The sequence below is a fragment of the Didymosphaeria variabile genome (assembly GCF_027946475.1).
Source record: "Didymosphaeria variabile strain IMI 356815 chromosome Unknown scaffold_8, whole genome shotgun sequence".
Classification (NCBI taxonomy): domain Eukaryota; kingdom Fungi; phylum Ascomycota; class Dothideomycetes; order Pleosporales; family Didymosphaeriaceae; genus Didymosphaeria; species Didymosphaeria variabile.
Genome location: NW_026611627.1, coordinates 1,587,101 through 1,608,638, shown reverse-complemented (window position 1 = coordinate 1,608,638; position 21,538 = coordinate 1,587,101). Strand labels below are relative to the sequence as shown.

At 52.9% G+C, this 21,538-nt stretch overlaps 7 protein-coding genes across 7 annotated transcripts; 2 read left to right on the top strand and 5 right to left on the bottom strand.

The window, feature by feature from the left end:
* Positions 1 to 421: 421 nt before the first annotated feature.
* Positions 422 to 2,188, bottom strand: faeB-1_3 (Feruloyl esterase; the record flags this gene model as incomplete). The annotated part of the gene is made up of 2 exons (XM_056219504.1): positions 422 to 1,665; positions 1,825 to 2,188. 2 exons carry the CDS (start codon positions 2,186 to 2,188, stop codon positions 422 to 424), a joined length of 1,608 nt encoding a protein of 535 aa, XP_056066631.1.
* An 853-nt stretch (positions 2,189 to 3,041) lies between these two features.
* On the top strand, positions 3,042 to 4,121 carry N0V89_010762 (uncharacterized protein; the record flags this gene model as incomplete). The annotated part of the gene is made up of 4 exons (XM_056219503.1): positions 3,042 to 3,092; positions 3,151 to 3,556; positions 3,628 to 3,879; positions 3,937 to 4,121. The coding sequence occupies 4 exons, from the start codon at positions 3,042 to 3,044 to the stop codon at positions 4,119 to 4,121; spliced, it is 894 nt and encodes a 297-aa protein (XP_056066630.1).
* A 156-nt stretch (positions 4,122 to 4,277) lies between these two features.
* Positions 4,278 to 4,655, bottom strand: N0V89_010761 (uncharacterized protein; the record flags this gene model as incomplete). The annotated part of the gene is made up of 2 exons (XM_056219502.1): positions 4,278 to 4,562; positions 4,620 to 4,655. The coding sequence occupies 2 exons, from the start codon at positions 4,653 to 4,655 to the stop codon at positions 4,278 to 4,280; spliced, it is 321 nt and encodes a 106-aa protein (XP_056066629.1).
* A 2,096-nt stretch (positions 4,656 to 6,751) lies between these two features.
* N0V89_010760 (uncharacterized protein) lies at positions 6,752 to 8,398 on the bottom strand (the record flags this gene model as incomplete). Its single annotated transcript, XM_056219501.1, has 2 exons — positions 6,752 to 7,360; positions 7,418 to 8,398. 2 exons carry the CDS (start codon positions 8,396 to 8,398, stop codon positions 6,752 to 6,754), a joined length of 1,590 nt encoding a protein of 529 aa, XP_056066628.1.
* Positions 8,399 to 10,598: 2,200 nt separating this feature from the next.
* Positions 10,599 to 11,453, bottom strand: N0V89_010759 (uncharacterized protein; the record flags this gene model as incomplete). The annotated part of the gene is made up of 1 exon (XM_056219500.1): positions 10,599 to 11,453. The coding sequence occupies one exon, from the start codon at positions 11,451 to 11,453 to the stop codon at positions 10,599 to 10,601; it is 855 nt and encodes a 284-aa protein (XP_056066627.1).
* A 2,701-nt stretch (positions 11,454 to 14,154) lies between these two features.
* N0V89_010758 (uncharacterized protein) lies at positions 14,155 to 16,488 on the bottom strand (the record flags this gene model as incomplete). The annotated part of the gene is made up of 5 exons (XM_056219499.1): positions 14,155 to 15,412; positions 15,458 to 16,059; positions 16,110 to 16,277; positions 16,336 to 16,403; positions 16,452 to 16,488. 5 exons carry the CDS (start codon positions 16,486 to 16,488, stop codon positions 14,155 to 14,157), a joined length of 2,133 nt encoding a protein of 710 aa, XP_056066626.1.
* A 770-nt stretch (positions 16,489 to 17,258) lies between these two features.
* On the top strand, positions 17,259 to 19,640 carry N0V89_010757 (uncharacterized protein; the record flags this gene model as incomplete). Its single annotated transcript, XM_056219498.1, has 3 exons — positions 17,259 to 17,263; positions 17,294 to 17,300; positions 17,907 to 19,640. 3 exons carry the CDS (start codon positions 17,259 to 17,261, stop codon positions 19,638 to 19,640), a joined length of 1,746 nt encoding a protein of 581 aa, XP_056066625.1.
* Positions 19,641 to 21,538: the final 1,898 nt, after the last annotated feature.

The window sequence follows — 21,538 nt, the reverse complement described above, 5'->3', positions numbered from 1 at the left end:
GTAATCTTGTCTTGGGGCTGTACCTAGGTAGTGAATGTAAGGCAAATAGCGCGGGATGTCCGGCTTCTAAACAGTGACTATGTCCCTTTTATCACAACCGCAGCTCTTGCCGTTACGTAGAAATACCAAACTCCTGAAGCATCTTAGCCTCCCTCAACATCTTCATGTCTTGGTAAGGTTTTGTGTGGGAAGTGAAGTGGCGCCTAGCTCCCGAAGCTCGGACGAAAAGGGTGGCGCCACCGTTACTCTAGACCATTATGGAGCCAGCCATGCGTTTCACGTTTGATGAACCGGGCATGTGGAACGACAACCGGAGAATAATATTTGCTCTTCATTCACGGCCCGAGCCTGCTGCACGGTTTTGCAAATCCCGACTATCACTGTCGGTGATCGCTAGGATACAATATAGGCACCGCGTCGCTTAAGGCTCGACACACTCCCATCCCTCTTCATCCAATCCCTCACGAGAGCCGGTATATTTGTTCACCTTCGGGTACTTGCAGTGCTTTCGCGTAAACTCAACACCAAGTGCGACCGTATCGTTGATGAACTTTGTGCCCCTCACAGACTCAGGTGCATCCCCCTCCTCTACCCACTGAACGATTCGTCGTAGCATACTGTCGTCTGGCGTATCAGCAGTGACCTGTCCTCCCAGTTGTCCCATAAAGTTCGCTCCAGGGCCACCATAGCAGTGTCCGACGCCGCTTGCCCGGAAATAACGATAGAACTCGTCGAGGTCAGCGACACTGGCGTTCAATGTAGAGCGCACTTTGTTGTAGTATAAGTCTGATGTTCTGCTCACGAGCAATTGGTCAGCAGTCCCGTGCCAATGGAGTATCTTGCCTCCCCGATCGCGAAAGGCGGAAATGTCGCTATCGAAGGTGTTTAGGTGGACGCCATTAGCATCTTGCTGTAAAGCGTACAAGACGTCCTGGAGCGTGAAGGTCATCGGGTCCCATGAGATATCTTCGTACACAACGTAACGAAAAACTTCAGGAATCCACGTGAGAACAAGTGGGCTGTATTCATAAGCGATCAACTCCGGCTCATATCCGTGACCGTGGCCAGGGTGAATGAGGGTTCCGTTGTAGGAGATGGGACCGAACAGCTTCGTCGCAGCTTCGATTTGATCCGCTGTAAGGCAAGTGTTGTTTGTAGTCGAAGAGCAAAGGAGTGGCTTCCAGTCGAGATCGCAAGCAGCAGGGTCTTCCAAGATGCCATCGTGCGCGCCGTCCAACCCATCGCATTGATTCAATACCTCCTCTCGAACAGCAGCCCATTGAGCTAAAGTCACGGAGCTTGTGTTGAAGCCGAGAGTCTGAAGAGCATATCCAAAGAATCCTACGTGCGCCCAAATATCCATGGCTGGCGCACCTGCAACCACGCCGTCGAACAATTCGGGGTTCTTCTGCACTGCCTTCCAACCCTGCCGCCCGCCAGTCGAACATCCAAGATAATAGCTCTTGCCACACACATCGCCGTAGAATTGCTCGGCAATAGACTTCCCAACCACTGCACCGGTGTAGATAGAGCGCCAAGCGTAGTCTTCATAGACCTCCGGCTGGTGGAAGAAGGCTCCACCGGATGTCCCGTTGTGTCCGTTATTGGTTCCAAAGGAGGCGAAGCCGTAAGAGGCGCCATATGTGAGTTCAGAGTATTGGATACCTACAGGATCAGTAGGTCAGCTGGGGAAGTCTTCACGAGCGCATGCACAAAAGCGCTTGACCTATCCGGCTGCTGCACTGCCCGACCTGGTACCGTGGAGGCAACGAAGTACACTCCGAACTTTCCCCCAATTCGTCATCATGAAGAGATTTGACTTACAGCCTGCTAAGCCGCCGTTGCCTGTCGTCAGAGTCCGTCCTTCCCAGTTTTCCGGAAGCCAAACTTCTGTGTAGACCTCACTGCTTTCCGAGGTTGCGACTCTAAGATTCAACCTGCATACTCCGACCGGAACGGGAGCTGTTGTATTTCCAATGGAGTCGTAGCAGGTCGCGTTCAGGCTTTCGGCGGTGAGATCGATCGTAGTATTTGGCGCTAGGTACTCTGCAAGGTTGACTTCAAATGTGTAGTCCAGCTGAATTTTATCGGCGAGATTTGCACACCTTTCTTGGAAGCTAGCTGAAGGACGAGACAATGCTGGCGAAGTGAGAATGCCCGTTAAAAGGAGTGCATATCGAAGCCGCATGATGGGAGGAATAATCGCAGAAGCTGCCATGTAGCGAGCAGGCTATGAGGAGCATGGCAGCTTTTATACGTTTGTGAGTCTTGCTGCCTTGGGACGCGAGATATACACAAACGTTGTACCAAGACTACCAAAGATGCGGATAGATCATCCTACAGGATGTGAGCCTTGCCCTGGTTGAGAACCTTCCGACGCGAAACGGGTCAATTTTGTCGTCCGCGCAAGATTCGTGTACCTTGTGGGCCACCGCAGTAAAGTTGACCGCTAGCCATCAGCCGTTCAGAGCCTAGCAGCACGTGGGAAAATCTCACGCAGGAATGAAGTTCTAAGGATGCCTGAGGATGCTAATGGCTGGGTGCGGAGCATCCTTCATGCCGGCTACCTACCATAGTATGGTGTACACTACGGAGCACCGCTAACGAAAGTCGGTGGAACGGTCACCGGTAGACCGTTCTCAAGCTATCTAATGTTCTCTTTTCAGGGATAACGGTCGTAAACCCTTGGAGAAAGTTGGCGATGGGAACAGAGTGTGCAATACTTCTTGGCCGTCCTTGAACCCCTAAGTCCGCGACCCGAGGGTTTTGGTCCGACTAGCGGCGCTAGTGTGCTTACGTACTGTACCATAGCACCCTAGGTATCATTTCGATTGTGATCTCAGCGTCATCTCGCCATTTTGACATTATCGATTACCAAGCTGTCCTACTCGTTTATCGACTGCATGCGTTGACAATAACGTCGAATCGTTGATTTGATTTCGCGACCGTCGACTCAGAACTCTATCCTCGAACTGCTTCAATGACAATACCAGACGGCGCGAACAAGTAGCTAGACATTGCGATCTCTCCAGCGATAAATAATGGCCAGCAATATCAGAACGGTAGTTGCAACGGGTGCAACATCAGGTCTGGTAGGTTTTAGCACGGCATCCAAGGATTGATCTGCATCTCTAATTATGACTATAACAGGGGTTCGAAGCAATCAAGCAGCTCCTAGCAGAGAGTCAGTCGTACCGCCTCATTCTCGGAGCTCGTGACCTCAAGAGAGCAGAGAAAGAGTTCAGCGACTTGCATTACGACAGGCAGAAGCACAGCTTGGTTTTTCTTCCACTTCAGCTCAATGATCTCCGGACTGTTAGGACATTTGCGACAGAGACTCTCGAAAAGCTCGGATCGTCTAAGATTGATCTTTTGTTGCTGAACGCCGGAATCAACAAACCGGCAGATGAGCCGGGCATCAATGGCTCAAAGTGGTGCGAATCGTACATTGTCAATTCTCTGTCTCAGCATTATTTGACACATCTGCTTCGCGAGCGTCTTGCGGGTCGTGTCGTCATTGTATCCTCTGGGGCAATTCGAGGCGTGTCCGATTCAGGTAGGTGTGATCATCAAGATTTCTGCGGTCTTAACGTTGAAGAGGTGATATCTGCTAATTGGTAACTTCAGCCCGTGTGGAGCAGCTGGAAAAGGAATTGACCGCTAATTCTGGCACTCAATTTCAGCGAACCTACGAGGATAGCAAATTCACCCAGTTGCTCACAGCGCATTGGTGGCGTCGCGAGCTCGAAGGTCAAGCGCAAGTCGTCGCTGTTTCTCCAGGGCTAATTCCGGATACGAACCTGGCCCGACACGCTATGGAGAGGATGAATTTTAAGTTCCCAGACTCTATCATGAAGGACGCCAGAAGCATTACGGAAGGTAAGCTGCTTCGTATGAATAGAATCTTTGAACTGGCCTCCTAAATTTACCAAATAGGAGCCCAATCGATTCTGGCGGCATACACAAGGCAAGACACCCCGCAGGATCCGGCGCAGATTTTCTTGACAAGCTGGGGGGAATGGTGGCCTTTGGACGTTCTTGCAACATCGCTAGACACGGTGCTTCAAGATAAATGGTGTCCTTCTTTGACGCAAATTGAGAAGGAGGAGGTTGTGGAGTAGACGCCAGATTTGTCTGTACCTGGCGATATTAGAAGACGAAGTCAGTCATGGACAACTGAAGTGTCACTGGCGGAATGGTGTTAGAAGGTCATTGTAACCCTACTTCAGAGTTTGTGACCGTTATTACTATATTACATGTACCACATCAATTCTCCACTATTCGCCAGTCGAGTCTCCCTTCCAAGAGTTTTCACCTGACTCGCTCTCAGACTCGCTTTCGGATTCTTCATCGGACTGAGAATCATCCGTCTTCTCGTAGAGGTCCCTCACCCATTCCTCATACGATACTCCACGATCTTCACTGATCGGGTCTTCATGCTCCCACTGCTCTTTAGCTTCGCCGTCCGCAGACGTTAGATCACTCCAGTCCAGCTCAGGCAACTCTTCCCGTTCGTTCGGCACCCTCGTCTCCCATGACCAATTCTTTGGCAGCTTGAGAAGCTAGAAAACGGTTAACCTATTGAGAACGACGAGATCGTATCCTTTGTTACAACTTACTCTGATTACCACATGTGTGGAGCCCGCGACATGCATTGTCCTAATCGCGACCTCCAGTGTCTGATCATCATAGATAGGTAACGATTCTTGACCCCAGTAATGGTTGATATAGGCGCAAGTATACACTTTTGACTCCTTGGATATCTTTCTGTCCCTACAGATCTTGTGCCACAGTCGTACAAAGCTCACGTCTTGAATATTCCAGTCTCCCGTTATTCACTTTTCTTCTGATACCAATGAACGCAAAGGAACGGTCGTATGATGCTCCCGCATCGAGTCAGCATCCATACCCACTGGCCGAATCTGCAATATAATATTTTGCAGTTCGCATTTCTTCTACACGCCCGGAGGAACAGGATGAGCTCTACAATGTCAACCCCAAGCGTCTGCTACAGAGCATTCGAACGGATCGCAGATCGATGCTGAGTGCGTGACGGAACATGCGCTGAAGCCTTCTTGCTGTATACGAGCCCGCAGTACATGCAGGTGCCACGATCATAGCGGTAGATTGTCTGTATCTACGAAAGGGTTATAGGCTTAAAGAATCTTTGGTCTACTGCGTCACGCGTTGTTCTGATGCTGACACATTTGATCTGGAACGGGAGACCGTGGTTTCCTTGTTGGTGTCGGATTAATAGAACGTCTCCTCTCTCCCCCATGAATACGCGCGTTAGCCATTCCAAGAGCACGGCTGTAGGTGGTTCCAAATGACCAAGATGAAGAAAAGGTACTTATTGTCTAATACATGCTATGACTTTGCGAAGCGCGGTCAGGTTCGCTTACTGGCGACCCGGCATGCTAGATAGCCCCATGCACGCAACCTTCTCTACCAGGCTAAAGGAGGCGAGGGATTGAGGCGAAGTGCTACTGTGGTTCCAGAAAGTAACCAGCACAAGTGAGATGTTGGAATGAGGCGGGCAAGTGATGGAAGACCCCTGAGCTGGCGACTTATAGGCAACTTGGATGCTCACTGTTTGATGGACGATGTAGACTTTTGCAGTGGTGCAAATATCTCTTCGTTCGTGCCCAAACTCAAGCCACGGACACACACAAATGCTGTGAAGAGCAGGGAATGACTCTCAAGAGTTGTGCTATAGAACGTCGCCTAAAACCGAGCGTACGCACTGAATGAGATATTTTGCCAAGGCTCTGGCGTGAACAGTTCAGGAGCGTGGGCTTGGATGACGTGCATGTAACTTGATCTAAGTCGTAACATGCCCTTCTCTGCATGACAAACTAGTCTTGCGTATACCGTCTTGCGTCATGGCTTCACTCACGGATAGACGGCAATTCAATCTTGGCAAGCACCCAAGGAGCTGGGCATCTGTGCTCCGTTCTTTCAATTTAGACTTGTTGGAGCATCAATGTAAATGCACGAAAACGTTTTCACCAAGAACATTGTGTTCCTCTAGCCTACTTTGACATCGCCTTGTGTGGCTTCGAGCACTATGCCATCATACTCCATCACTATCTCGATGATCACTTGCTTCCCAACGGTGGAAAGAGTGCTCATACTCGAGAAAAAGTTGTCAAACGCGTCCTAGCCGATGAGCGTAGTACTTTGCGGGGGGACTGTGGTTTTCTACCCCTCGTGGGTCCTGACGCGCGTTCCAGTTCACCATCACCAGCCGACGCGCGTACGCCTTGCGGGAGCCTATGCACCACGCGCGGGCGGATGATCGCCAAACAGGTGTCCAAAGTCAACTATGGCGTGCGTCGACTCTTTAGTGAAAGCTTGGCTGTGAGGTTAAGTAGACGTATGTTTGCCTTCGTCTACACCCAACCTTCAATCATCCGCCCACGCCGTGATGCACGCTATACTTGTACAATCGGCCGCTAGTCGAAGCTCGGCGACACTTGATTCCCGCAGTTGAAGCTGAAGTTGATAATTATTTGACATTGTTTGATATTCGTTGCTCTCCACACAGAAAACACCTTCTATACCTTACGAAACCGACCCTATACAAACAAGAACGCTCCTTTGGAAATGGTTAATATACACCCAGCCGGGTAGTTAATAAAGGTACAACAAATAGAGACAGGCGGGCTATCCAAGAAGCCGGCCCGTGTCGTCCGCCAAATCTCATCGCAAATGCATATGCGTATGGTATCATCTCTTGCCTGCTAAAAGATTAGGCACCGGGAAATTGCACCTTGCACTCGCCCTGGTCGGCAATCCACTTCTCGATCTTCTGGACAGCCCAGCCACTCATCCACCGCTCCTTTTGCTCTTTTGGCTTCTCCATCGGGTTTCCCAGACGGAAGTTCTTCGACATGGCGCAGGCATCGTCCTGCCAGCGGAACTGCAGGCACTCGTCGACGACATCGCATGCCTTTTTGCACGCGTCAAACGAAGTATGCGCCTTCTTCTCCTCCTCGTGCTTGAAGTCGCTCGGCTTGCGCATATGCCACACGTACTTCTGGTCGTGGAAGTTCTCCCAGTCCTTCGACGCGTCGTCCTTATCGATGTAGTACCACACGTTGTTGAGGTAGTCGTCGTACATGTTGTCCCAATCCTCGAGTTTCTCGGTAAGTCTCGGCGCGAAGTATTGGTAGTATAGATCCTTGATGAGGAGCGGAGAGGGTTTGCCGTCGGTGGCATTTGCAAAGCGTTGTTGCTCGTATTGCCAGATTGAAGCTATTTCTTCGCTGTTGAGCTTGTGCAATGTGGCGATAGGCTGGCACCATTGGCGGGGCCCGAAGGGGAGCGTAAAGGGTTTGCGACCGTTGATGGTGGGGAACTAGATTGCAAGTTAGGATGACAAGATTTATCACAACCCTCATCCAAAATATCTTACCAAGTTGGTGTTCGCGAGGCCGATGTTCTCGCGCACAGCGATCGTCATCAGCATGTCGCCGCAGCAGATGCTCCTTGCCGCGTGGTCAAAATGTTCCACGCTCGAGTTGGCTTGGAATTTCTTCATAGCCGATTGCGACAAGATGTACCCGCTACCGCCGTGGTTGAAGTCACCGTACTGCGAAGGCTCGAAGCTACCAAAGAAGTGGTCTTTCAGTGGATCGAACGGTTTTAGCAACTCGACCATGTTCGGCCAGTGAATGTATGTGTCAGCATCGATGTGGATGTACCAATCGTAGTTGGGGCGCATGCGGTAGGACACGTCCGACTGGCGAACGTTCTTGTACTTGTCGAGATTCCAGGCCTCGCCACCAAAGTTACTCCATTTCTGGCAGCTCTTCTGATCAACAAGACATTCCTGCTGACGGCGCCACAGGTTAAAATCGCCATTGTCGTGCTTGACTTCTTCCAAGGTCTCACCGAGGATGTCATACACACGGTAGCCCACGATGGACTCTTCCATGTCTGAGAAGACAAGGAAGTCAGGCAAGCAGCGGGTCATGGTCATAAACTGGGTAGGCAGGCGCTCGTAGGTCTCGCTAGCACCAGTCTTGATGATGAGGAGGATTTTGGAAAGGTCGGGGAGATGTGCGCAAGAGGGATCGATCGGTCGTGCCGGGAGCCAGTCATTTTGGGGGAAGACCTTCTGCTCGGCGGGAGGCGTGTTGACGTGCGGTGCCTCCTCTTCGTTTTCGATGTTACTATTTGGTTTTGCGGTCGGTATCACTAGAGGGGCTGATGTCGAGTGTGAGGGGGCGTTTTGCGCGGCTGGCTTGTCGTCGTGGGACGGCCGTAGTGATAGATGAGACGGGAGTACATTGAGTGTACCGTCATGGAAATACGACACAAAAACAAAGACGGCGAAGATGATAGGAATGCACACCACGGTGATGGCCGTGAAATGCACCTGTCGTAGCAGCATGGTGGGCGACGTGTGTAATGAGCGGCAGTCGTTTGCTCTGTCCTCTCGCGCGGCCACGAGAGTGAGAGAACGAAAAGGTAGACTAGAGAAACAAGAATTAAGTGATCGGACAAAGGCTGAACAGGGGCATGTCCAGATTTAGGCAGCACGTCTGCACAGCCGGGCGCTGTAAGGCTGGCTGTGCCCCTTTGACAGGTGCGGTAAAGCGTTGGCTGGCGACCCGCGAGCAGCAAAGTGAAGGGACCGGAGTGATGCTTGCAGCCGTGCGCACGTTGCCACCACGCCCCTCAGACCCCTGCTCCCCCATTCCTACAAATAGCTCGTCGCTTCTGATTCTTTGGCCAAGTTTCGGGCATTGCTTTGCGTCGATGCGTTTTCAGCTCTGGCCTTTGACAAAAACCCATCTGCATATCGAACAACAGAACCTCGTCGTCCGCCATGTTGTTCCAAGACATCGAGGGCAGTACTTCACGATTTTCAGCTCAGCAGCGCGCGCATCATGGCGCCACCGATTCGCCGAGAAGCTTTCTCGCTGCGAAGGACCCAAGCCCGGCGCGCCTCTAACGGCATGCGGAATGGCGACGGAATTCCAATCGCTCTTGATGTCGCTTGCATGACCGCATCGAGCATCAGGTAGCGGAAACAGGGAGTCCTCGGTTGGGGATCGCCTGTCCTGTCCTTGGCCCGTTCAAACGCCTCTAAATTAACATCCGCGGCAGCCCCCTGCGAGCTGCAGCTTCGGGCCTGATCCGCTCACTCGAACCCCGCGCTAGGATTGCGACCAATTCCGGGGCCTTTGGTGACATGTGCGTGCGGAGTGTTCGAAGTTGATGAAACGACGAGATCACACAAGCTGACGACCACGCCCGTCAGAGCGGCGGCGTGGGGTTCGTGGGAATGGCACGTTTCGTGATGCGGAAACGTATGGCAATGTGGCGTCCAGTTGCACAGATGCGCTGGCCAGGCTGACGGTTGGCTGATACACACACCGACCTGAGCGCCTTGGTCCACTTCGCAGAGTCTGGTCTGATCGAATGAAGGAGGCCGGTTCTAATGCCACGGGTGGATAGTGAAGTCTACTGTGTGTGCAGGCCCCCAAAATTTCGGCGTGTTGCGGGGCGCAGGCGCAGGCTGTCGTGGGCATCGCAATGCAACTCTGGTCTTGAGGTTGCTGTTGCAGGTCGAAACAGCATCAACATGTGTCAGTCGTTCGTCGCACATCGCCAGGGTCATGGATCGTGAACGCCTGCGAACATCTCAGGTGCCGTTGCAGCTTGTTGGATTGGAAATGTCTTGTCGAGTGCGCGGAACCCACTTCCAATCACCGCTCCAGCAGGCCGCCGGCTGCTCCTTCCTCCCGAGGTCATCATGACGTCACGTGATGGCAGGCACGCAATATCATTTTGTCTTGGTCCACACGTCGGTCTCACTACACGGCAACAGGGGTATGTGACAGATTCGTCTGACGAGTTCGTATGGTTATCTGGCTCATGTTTTCATTCAGTCGGTCGCCCCTTGGTAACGCTCTATTGACGCTGTAGGGTAATTTGATATACTCACTGAGCAGGCAACACTACATCACAAAGCAAAGAGAACTCATGGTGGCATTGTATAGCATTTTCTGCAGAGCTATTTGATCCCATCTCCATGCCAAAAGTCGGCCGAACTCAAATCGATCCCTCGAAAATATGCAATCTTCAAATAAGACTTGCGAAGAGCTACTCAACAGCTTGCCTCAGGATACGACTTCAGACTCGGAGCAGGGCTCAATAAGCTTCGGCCAGCACCATACGGCGAAGTTGAGAGTGCTTTGATGTGATGATAGTGCGAAGTAGATGAGGTTTTTGAAGGCATGTGAGCATCTGCTTTAGGCCGGTTCAACCGCTGATATTGCCGGAATGACTTGATGGTCTTTAGGTTCGCGGCATGAGATGATGATGGACCTCTGCGGCTGTGACTGGGCCTGTGATCAGGGGTCGTGGTAGGACTCGAAGTCTTATGAGGAGGGTTGTGGCGATCTTGGGCGAGTGAAGGTATCTGAAAGTCGCAAGCGCTTCGTGAATGTGGACTTACCTCCTTGCCTCAGGATACGACTTCAGACCCGGAGCAGAGCTCAACGGGCTTCAGCCACCACCATACAGCGAAGGAGTGCCAAAATGTCTTCGTAGATGACTTGTCCGGCAAGTGAAAAGCTTGTTCGCTACTGCCAGCGCTGCGCTGCCATCTCAAGGTGGTGTCCAAATTCCGACATCGCCGAAGCAACATAGATGTGATCGTCTTCCACGCGCTTCCGCTCTTTTAGCCCAAGAACGCGAGCTTGGATCTTCTTCTTTTGAAGAAAGATATCGTGCCACCAAGCAAACGTCTTGAAGACAGCCGCCTGGATTGTAGCATCGCTTTCATCCAGCCACAAGTCCTGTTTTGTCTCGCCAAGCACCTCCAACTGTCTGACTTCTAGAGTGGTGAGGAATTCCCTTGCGTAGTAATTCCACGTAACAAGCTTGTCGCGCTTCTCAAACTGCTGATAGGAGATGATGTGCGACTTGAGAGACAGTCTTCCTTCGAAGACGTTTTCGCCCGCGAAGTGTGGGATATCCATCTTCTCGAAGGGGAAGACGGGAGTGGCCTTGGGGTTTGTGATGTTACCCTGGATCCACACGAGTAGCCTACCCATATCCATGCCCCCAACAAAGCGCACGTGAGTGCGTGCCACCAACTCGCTTTGCGCACTCCCTGTTTGCTGAGAGATGCGTTGAATGGTAGCGAGAAGGGGTTTGGCATCGTAACCACGCACTTTGGCTTCGAATTTTGTGGCAGGGTTCCGGAGGGCTGCGGCAATGTAGCCGTATGTCTCATTGTGAATTTGCTTGGAGACAGCCATCAGCGGAGGAAAGATGATTTTGCCTGTCTCATTGATCTCGATAGTGAGGGCCGCCTTGCCATCGAAGACGGCTTCCTTGAAGATGTTGTTGCGGATTTCCGCTGGGAGAAGGTAGAGAGGAGATGGGACGTTCTCCTCGAAGAGAGAGTCGATGCTATTTTGAAGAAAAGACATCTTTAAGACTCGAAGATGAGAAGGTGAAGAAGCTTCTGATACTGTTAGAGCCTTGTCTGCAAACGCAGTGTAGTAGCTTAATACCTGTTGCGTGTTTGTTGGATGCGTGAAGAGGCTGCTGAAGATGCAACAGACACAGGACGAGCAGAGATATCTATAGGAACTCAATAAAATGTTCAAAAGTAGTCTCAAGGTAGATATCTACCTTTCGTATGTGTATTGAGCGTATGGAGGGTAACTGTGAGCTGAGATGTGCTGATGCTGTGAAGATCTGGCTTTGCTCGTAGATGAATTGTGAGTGAGAGCTGTGATGGTTTATTCTACAGAAAGAGGGAAACGGGCAGATATTTATATGCAGCTGTGTCGCACTGACGCTCACAGAACGGAGGTACCGAGGCGCCTGCCTTGACACGATTCAATGGCTCTGTTGAGACCAGACTGGAATCCGCGCCATTCGACGAGGTTCTCAGATGCAGATTCTGCACTTGAGGCGACAAGAATCTGCATCTGAGAACCTGTGTGAAGGAATATCATATGCGCAGGAGTAGCTGGGAAATGCGATAGAAACAGAACGAGATACGTTGGACAACATAACAAAAAAGAACAACACACAAGTCTGAGGGAAAAGACGCCTGTTCAGCAGCTCTACGTTCTCTTTGTCGGAGAACGACCGTAAACTTGCTGCCTGATCATAGGAAATCAGGTACTTGCGGAATAGGACGAAAAACACGCAGATAACTCCAGCATAATAGACAACATGGTTCCGAACAGATTCTGCGTGGAAAGTCCCACAAGCTACAAATTCTAGACTCAACAATCCTCCACTACCTACCACCCCTCCACAAACTTTTGGCTCTGCCAGATACTCACTCACAGTTCGACTTGATGCAACGCCATTTTTAACGTTCACCTCCAAACACGGTGCCAGGAGAGGTTCTGCACCTGCTCTACGGTCCTCGTGCTAGCTTTGATCGGGCCAGGGCGATTTGCGAGGCGACGCGGATAGAGGACGGTTATACCTATTGGCCTTGACGTTCCGTGGCTTCGCGCGAGGTGGAGACGAACCGTTGAGCGACGTTACCCGTTGGGTGGAGCTTACATGTTGAGTAGCGTGGAACCGTCGGTTGTGGGCCCCTGATTGCACGGGACAAACCAAGATTGGCTGGGACCTCACGCTCACTCAAGGTCAACATACTGGACATAATGCACCTCGTCGTTCCATGTTATTGCCTTGCGTGGAAACGTTCCGTTGCTTTACTTTGAGCTCGTCTTCTAGCTTGGGTTGCGCCGTACCTTCCTCCTCTTATCCCGCAAGTAGTCGCCATAGTCGCGCAGTGCGTCCGAGTAATATTCGCAGGTGGTAAGGCTTGGAGAAGCTCGTGCCGCCGCTCCAGCTCTCGTGCCTGATCTCCTTCCCTTGAGCGCGGTAATATTAGTCTCTTATGCCGAGCGACTATGAGAACAACGGGGCGTAAGCTAAGGGGCGCCCAATCTAACATCTGGAGTTAAGGCCCTTACTCAACTGGTTGGTCGCAGCCAGGGAAAGGAGAGGGTTTGCTACCCACAAATCGCTATCATCCGAGATCTAGGCATCAGGCATCTGGGCTGACGCTTCAAAGGTTGGGCGAGGCAAAGGCTCCTCCTCAGATGGAGGATGCGGGCCAGCGGAACTTAACAGCGAAGTAGCTGAAGTGTATGTCTTACATTATCGAGAGCGTAATATAAATGACTGAAGGTAGTAAAGGGGGTAGTAAGTATGGTAATGTGATCAGAAGTTTCAACCACAAGATATCGTAGGCTTCCATGCTCCATCGCCAGTGGTCATTAAATGCTGGGACTGCCGTAAATACTACGCTCTGGCATGTGTGGTGGGAAGACATAAGATGTAAGCCATCATTAACGAAGCGCAAGCCTTTATCAAACGTGCGGCTTATCCCAAGCTAGATATAGGTCATCAGAGTGTCTAACAACAAGCCGTGTCCTGCAGAGCAAGCTGGCATCGTTCTGGCGGATCAGGTAGGCGAGGCCTCATAGCACCGTTGGGTAGAACAATATGGTTGCTCCCCTCACAAGGCCGATTGTGCCGAACTTTGGATCGAATAACGATGAAGTCCTGCCGTGCGCGGTTTGTCACGGCGTCATGAACTGGTAGAGACGTGAAGCCTGGTAACGTCTTGCCAAAGTATATGTAGGGATTTGCCCGCACAGGAGACAGCGTCTTGCTCCAAGTATTGAAAGATTCACAGTATCGCCACATGAAACACTTCCCCATTTCGCAAGAAGCCATTTACATTACACCTCCATCCTTCCTCATACAGCTATCTGCACTATCCTAACCCACATATCTTACCAGTCCTCCCAACCACTTCTAACGCCAGAAATGCCAAAGAACGCCATGTATGTTGTTGTACAATGCAGTCGCAAACGCAAGAACAAGAAAGTAGGCAAGCAAGCAATGCATCGGCATCCCACAACAACAAGCTCATGACCATGCAAGCTCGTCAATCGTGAATCGTATGCAAGATGCAAGACAAGGAAAGACATGAAAATGCAAAAACTACGATGCAGTCGGACTCACAAAGGCGAGCCAGACGCAGGGAGAAGTATACGCAAGAATGGAGAGTGCTTTTGAGACCGCACCACGTCTACCCCACCTGTACAAGGCCACGACCGCGCAGTCGATCGTAGACCAAAGCGCAGTTTACGCCAGCGGCCACCGACTCTTCAGCCCCTGCATCCACTGTCCGTAAAGAATATCAGCAAGCAGACCTTGCTGCTCCATACCTTGTTCCACATGACCTGGCAGCTTCTTCTCGTTCAGCTCACCAGCATCAAACCCAAACACCTTCTCGCCGCCCACAAAAGCGCTTTGTCGACGACGGTGGGACTTGAGATGCGGGTTGTTTTGCGCGAGGACAAGTTTCGGGCCCTTGATTGGGGAGCCAGAGCTGTTGCTGGTGGGCGTGCCGTTGGGAGAGTCGAATGGTGTCCGTGGTCGCACAGGAGAAGCAGCGAATTCGTTCGTGGGCGAGGGCTTAGTAAAGGCGGATGCGGTGTTCGATGTGTTGGCGCGAACGCGAGTTGTTCCGTTGCCATGTACTGTTGTGCCCGCCAAGCTGAATTCGCTCGACTTGGTGTTGTGCTGTTTGGGAATGGGAGTCGGTGCAGGCGACACAGTGATACCAAGGGCAGAAGCGAGCTTGGAGTCTCCTTGCAGTCGGTCCACCATTGCCTTCAGGAGCAGAAACTCTCCTTCAGGGTCCATCTGGTCAAGGTGAGCCCAGGCCTGGTGCACTCGACTCATGGCTTCGCGCTGCTGGGGCGATGCAGAATCCGCATGGGCTTCTTGGAATACCGAATCGAGAGCTTTGCTGTACGCACGTCGACCGTATAGTGCATCCTTCGTGATAGGCATAGGTGGGTAGTCCGTAGGCGGGGGTGTATTCTCGTCGTGGATGTCTAAGGGATGTGCTGAATTGGGTGGCGATAGGCGGAATGTCTTTGCCTGGGGATTGGGATGGAACGAATTCCCAGTGTCAATCGGATTCGATTGAAGGGCTGCTCGCCGCTCGCCTGAGGAGACACGCTTGAAGTGTCGGACTGTGGAGGGCGAGTTGCCGAAAGTGAGATCCACACCCAAAGGCTGTTTAGGAACATTTGCAACGCGCCGAGCCGTTGGCGTTGCCCCAGAAGGTACACGAATAGCTGTTCCCGTGGACGACAAACGAGACGACGGCCGGCGTCGTTCGGGTAATGGCGAGTCTGTGATGTTGCCCAGTGGTGCGGCGTTTAGATCCATGCGCTGCATCGTAGCAACGCATGCGTTGACCTCGCCAGAGGGCATACGTGGTGGTTTGCGGCGCTTTGTCGTGGAAGGCGTAGCACTAATCTTGACCGTCTTTGGCTGCTGGACTGTAAAGTTCCACTCATCTTCGTCGCTCTTCGGGGAGAGATCAACCCTGGAACATTAGCACTGATATCCTGAGAAGAGACAGAGAACTTACATGGTCTCTTCATAGTACTTCACGTGCTTAGTGGTCTCCTGCTGGGCGTCGTACATCTGCTTGCGCTCGATCAACTCTCGCATAGCTTGGATATTGCCCGCCTTCCGGATGAACTTGTGTTCCAGAAGCTCCTTTGCGCTAGCACGTAGATCGGGATCTTTGACCAGACATTTGGACACAAAGTCCTTGAAGTCCTTTGTCCATTGGTTACCCTCGAGCCGCGGCGCTGGGTTCTTCGGGATGGTGAACAAGATCTTCATGGGATGAGAACCTGAGTGCGGCGGCTGCCCCATGGCTAGCTCAATCGCAGTGATACCTAGCGACCAGATGTCTGCCTTGAAGTCGTAGCCTTCTTCTTGTATGACCTCTGGTGCCATCCAATATGGCGTTCCGACAAACGTCATCCGTTGCGACTTGAGGTTCGTCAACTGCGCGGCGACGCCGAAATCGGCCAGTTTGACTTTGCCCATATCCGTGAGTAGGACATTAGCAGCCTTGATATCTCGATGGATCTTGCCGGTGCCATGTAGATAGACGAGTCCAAGCAATAGTTCGCGGCAGACGATGGCAATGTGGGCTTCGCCGAAGGGTTCGGGAGCCATCTATATCTATTAGCCTCTTTACCTGCAATGTCCTTATATAATCTGCGTACCAGGTCTAACGCCGAGCCTCCGCCCAGGAATTCCATAACGATCCATAGCTTCACGCCTCGGACGAAGCTCGTTTTGTATTCGGTAACGTAGGGGCTTTTGCAGGTGCCCAGCAAATTGATCTCAGCTTGAATATCGGCCAGCTCATCGGTACTCTCTTCGAGGTCGATCTAGTGGAATGCGTGAGCGTGGGGATCATGCCGGGGCCAGGGATGGATGCAATCGTACCAGCTTGATGGCAACCGTCTCGCCTGTGGCCTTTTCGATGGCCTTGTATACCTTTCCGAAGCTTCCGCCTAGCCAGTGTCAGCATGGAACTGTGGCTGACCTCGAATTGCACGTACTGCCCAATTCTTCCAAGACCTGGTAGCCCTCTGCCATTGCGGGCGGCTGACGGAGAGTTGCTACGAATGACGCGGGCGCTCAGGGGTATTCAAGCGATGATGGCAGCCAGGTCGAAGACGGACGGCGGTCGCCGTGGAGTAAGTAGTACTGGTGAGTAGAAATAGGACTGTGGTGAGGATGCACGCCTGGTGCGACGCTGCGAGTGGATATGGGAGCTGGGGTTGCAGGGCCAGCCAGTCGGTCTCCATGACAACACGCGGGGCCATCAACAAACGCACACGCCGCCCGCTTTGACGGCTGTCCACGAGTCGGCGAGACCGCAGTGAAGCGACGCGGAGGCGAGCGTGATCAGCAGTCTCGGGGACAGGACACAGGAGCGCATACGGCAGTCTGCAAGGTAGATGTTCGAAGTGTCGGTCGCGCCTGCTACATGGGAACGGCATGCGAACAGGCGGCTGCCAGTATGTTCCTGCAGCTGCTGCATCCAGTCACGGGCAGCCCTGCATAAGCCCGTTCCGTCCTCCGCAAGATGGAGCGTGAGAGCGGCTATCTGATCCCCAGTCGTCCCGACAATTGGTGCGTCATCCGGGTGCGCTGGCCTCGGCGAAGCGGCGGTATCGAACAACATGCTCAGAACGGGCGGCGGCCAATGACGTGTCCGAGTACTCCTTGCAGCGCTCCCGCGGTGGCCTTCTAGAAACCTGCTCGTTGCTGCGGGCCTACTACTTCGCCATAGACTTGAACGCCTGATCCATGTAGACCTTGGTTCAAGAGTGTTTATCGACGCGCCTCTCGCGCATTGCCCGATGCGGTTACCTTCGCCTACGGGTCTGGGCGGCAGGGCAGGGGTCCTTCACAGGTCCAGTCGCGGCTGCCAGCTGTGTCACCCCCACCGTCTCCTCTCTGAGGTTTACACGCGCGGAGGGTGGCTAACGTAAAGACCCAATGCATTTATGCTGGCAAGATGCTTCCGGGGTTGCAGTGTGTATAGCAGCGCGGGCAGACGAGTGTTGAACCTGCGCAGCTACACCGCTCTGGCACTTGCGCAGGCACAGCGAGGTCAGCTGCGAGCTAAAGGCGGTGGACCTGCAGGGAATGCAGATTGGAGCTCTTTGTTTGGCTCACACAGACCATGTCACGCCGTGAACGTGGGAGAGACAAAAGTCGGCTTCGACCTCGGCGGTGAGACACCAATTCCCCCTCTCCTCCTCGAAGAATGCGCGCGCCCATGGTCTTGACATGGGAAACTCAGCAAACCCTGCGTTGCTGAAAGTGTGGCTGTCGTGGTTGAAGAGCGGGTTCCTGCTCCGTTTGATTGGTCTGCCTGCAGCGATTCTAGCCCTGCACCTTGAGATTTGCGACTCTTCCCACCGCTACAGCGTCATCCTCCACCGCCTGTCCTCGCGCCTCCGCCTCGCCCATTTGACCTGCCGACTTTCCAAAGGCCATGGTAGTGGCATGAATTCTATCTTCTACCTAGGAGGAGCAGACGTAATGGACCGCGCACAGCACAAGCCCGCCTCATCTCGGAAACGGTCGAGCACCCCGGACAACAACGAACGGGCCCAGCCATCAGGGGCCGCGCCCGTTTCCACAGCATCTCAACAATCCTCCGACGCTTCGTCGACCTCCAGCACTCTCTCCCAACCCTCGCCCACCCCGCCATGCATTCTCACGCTCGCTCCATGTCGCATGCCGACCTTGTTCGCCAGGGAAAGCGCCTCTCTCTACAATTTCCTATCCAGCCAGCTGCTGCCGGCAGCAGCTCCCCAGCCATTCCCTCTCCGCGCTCGCGACCACAATCCTGGATCGCTGCCCCTTCCCCCGTTCCCTCACCTGACGCGACTTCCGCCGAAACGAACATTCTCAACATCATCGCCGCCCAAGAGCGCTTTGTCCTCGAGCTCAAGGAAGAGCTTACCAAGGCCGAGCAGGATCTCAAGACGCTTAAGAAGCATTACGCAACACAAGAAGCTGTCAAGGTACGGAACGATCTACGCAAGGTCACCAAGCTGCAGCCGCTCAATACCACGCTCGCCAACCATAACTTGAACCAAGACGACGAGGACGGCTCTTCGTCGTGGATGCAGAAGGAGATGGAACGTCGCAAAGCTCTCTTGAGTGCCAAAGCAACACAGCGTGGCGGCAAGGTCTTTAGCGGCTCAAGACACCTACGAACGCTGTCGTTGCTCTCGCCCGACAAGTCGTATACGCCCTCGTTTCCCCAGCCACTCGACCTTCGGAACGATGAACCACCACCTACTCCCGCAACATCCATCAGCAACACTAGTCAACAACGCCCACCCGTACTTTCTCGTCAATCGACCTCTCCCGACATCGCAAACCAAATAGCCAACACTGTCAACGGCGAGCGCTACGATATCGGCGGTCTCTCCAACATTCAACGCGAAGCTCTCCTACGCACAGGGAAGCAAATGGCCAATGACTTCCGAGACGGATTCTTCACCTTTATCGAAGATATTCGGCAAGCCACGGTCGGCGACGACGCCGTCAATGCCGGCGACGGTTCAGGGTCCGGCCAGGCCAGGGATGCCCCCACCAAGGGTACCCGTAAAGCATCCGAGAACCGACCCACGCTAAATCGAGCTGCCAGCTCAAAAAAGTCGGATCCATCCAAGGTGGATATCGGAGATGAGTTCTGGAAAGAGCACGGTCTGTCTGAGCCCAAGGCCTCGCCGACGCACAAGAAAACTCACGCTCTCAAGCAAACTCGCACCCCCCAAAAGCAAACCGCAAGCCAGGCCGACGACTTCGATAGCTGGGATAGCTGGGAAACACCAAACGACCACCAACTTCACGCTGCCAAGGTATCGGGCGACAACAACAGCTCTGATGATTCGGAGGGACCTTCATCGCCTGTGTCTGGTCAGACTAGCTCGAGGACGAGCACCAGGTACCACTCGCAACGCCATGACTCCAAAGCCTCCACTCACACAGCGTCCAGCTCTGCCGGCCTCGTAGACGAGTCATCGCGCCGCGACTCCAAGCGCAACTCCATTCCTTGGCCTGAACTCAGCAAGCTGTCACCTTCACAATTGAAGCGGACTGCTTCGCACTTGATGAAAGAGTGGGAAAAAAATCTCACACCACCTCCGGAGGCGAGAGACTTCAATCACGCCAGCGGTGATTATATCGGCCGATCAGTATCTCCTTCAGATTTTGCGTAATGATTTACTCATGAGCTACGGCAAGCTATATACCTAACGATTAACGCCATAGACGCTACGTCTAGACCAAATGTCTTTTGTCTTTGTTCTTTCTTTTTTTTAATCATTTGTCGAAGAAGATTCAGTCAGGCGGATTGGTGTAGCGAGACAATTGTCGGGCAAAAGTTTAGAGACGGAGCTTCGCTGTTTATATGGGATGAGCGGATTTGGCGTTGACGTGTTGTCTAATGGTAGTCATGATGTTAACAGATTTGGATACACCATGAGTTGCACAAATGAACATGCTTGCTCAACAACGTGGAAGACAAGCCGGCATGTGAACGTGAAAAGCGATTCTGTGAATTTCACTGTTGCAAACCGGGAACGAGCTGTTCCGATGATGGTAAGTTCCGCAACCGTGAATGTAATTGACACTAAGTCGTTAAGATGTCACATTCGTGAAAGCGCATCCGTATTGCAGTTCAAGTTTGCCCAGGACACATGGAGCGCGTGAAGTCCTCACAACGCGTCCGGCCCGCGCCAAGCCCCTTCCGGCAATTCCCGTCCTCCGCGCCTTCTCCGCAAAAGTTCCAATCTCATCGCATCGCATAGCAACTCTTACCGTTCCATACAGCGTCTTCCGTACGACGCCACCACATATACATCCCACACACACACGATGTCTTTCACACCACCGGGTATAAACCCCAATGCGGGGATGTCTGAGCAGGAGGCACAGATGGTGAAAATGGTACGAGCCTCGACGCCTCCTTCAGGAGCGCGGTGAATCTGATAGAAGGGTGCTGACAACGATGCAGATGCAAGGCGCGATGGAGAGCTGTGTGGGGAAGACGGTGATGGCGGGTGTCATGGGCGGTGGCCTTGGTGCTATGTTCGGATTGTTTATGTCGTCGGTGAGTTCCCCGAAGACCTGCCGCAGGGGAGAACAGTGAGAAATGCAATGTATGCTAATAGCAGAGGACAGATGCGATATGATACTCCGATGTCGCAACCGCTCTCTGTGCCAAATCCTCCCGCATCATCGGTGACGAGCTCTTCAACCACCGCTACTGCCGCAGCGAACAGCGCAAAACCCACACCCACACCCGCGACGGCAGCAGCAGCATCCTCCGTCTCCTCCACAGCCACCTCCACCGCATCCGCAACAGCAACCCACCCCTCCCTCGCCGGCCAAATGGTCTCCACACCTAGCGGCACTCTCCCCCTCACTGACCTGCCCCTGCGCCAACAGCTCAAACACGGCCTCCGCGACATGTACCGCTCCTCGATCTCGTCCGGAAAGAACTTCGCCAAAGTTGGCGCCATCTTCAGCGGGACTGAGTGCGCCATCGAGGGCCTGCGCGCGAAGAACGATTTATGGAATGGTGTAGCTGGAGGGTGTATCACGGGGGGCGTGCTGGCGAGGAATGCTGGGCCGCAAGCGGCGGCGGTGGGGTGCGTGGGTTTCGCGGCGTTTAGTGCCGCGATCGATGCTTATATGGTGAGTGAGAGGAGTGAAGGGGAGGGGAGGCTGGTTTATGTGCTGAGAATGAGAAGGGAGGGTTTAGAGGCTAACAAGCGAATAGAGAATGCCCGAGGACGAGCGGAGCCGGCCGATCGCGTAGACGGGGCGAGGTGCGAACAAAGAGAAACATGAGGGAGCTGTTGACTGATACAGCAAGCTCGATTGTTGGGGACGGGTCGACGATATTTGTACCATATGTTGTACTGCGTACGTTTATAATATGCGGATAGATTAGCATTGGGTGGCGTCACGGAAAAACCCCATCAGTAGTTTGTGGAAGCCTTGTCTTCCGAGCGTTTGGACGTCTATTGAAGGAGATAGAACCTGGGCATGAAAGATGGAATATCACAGTTGCTATTTAACTTTTAACGTGCTATGATTGCCATCCCCAAAC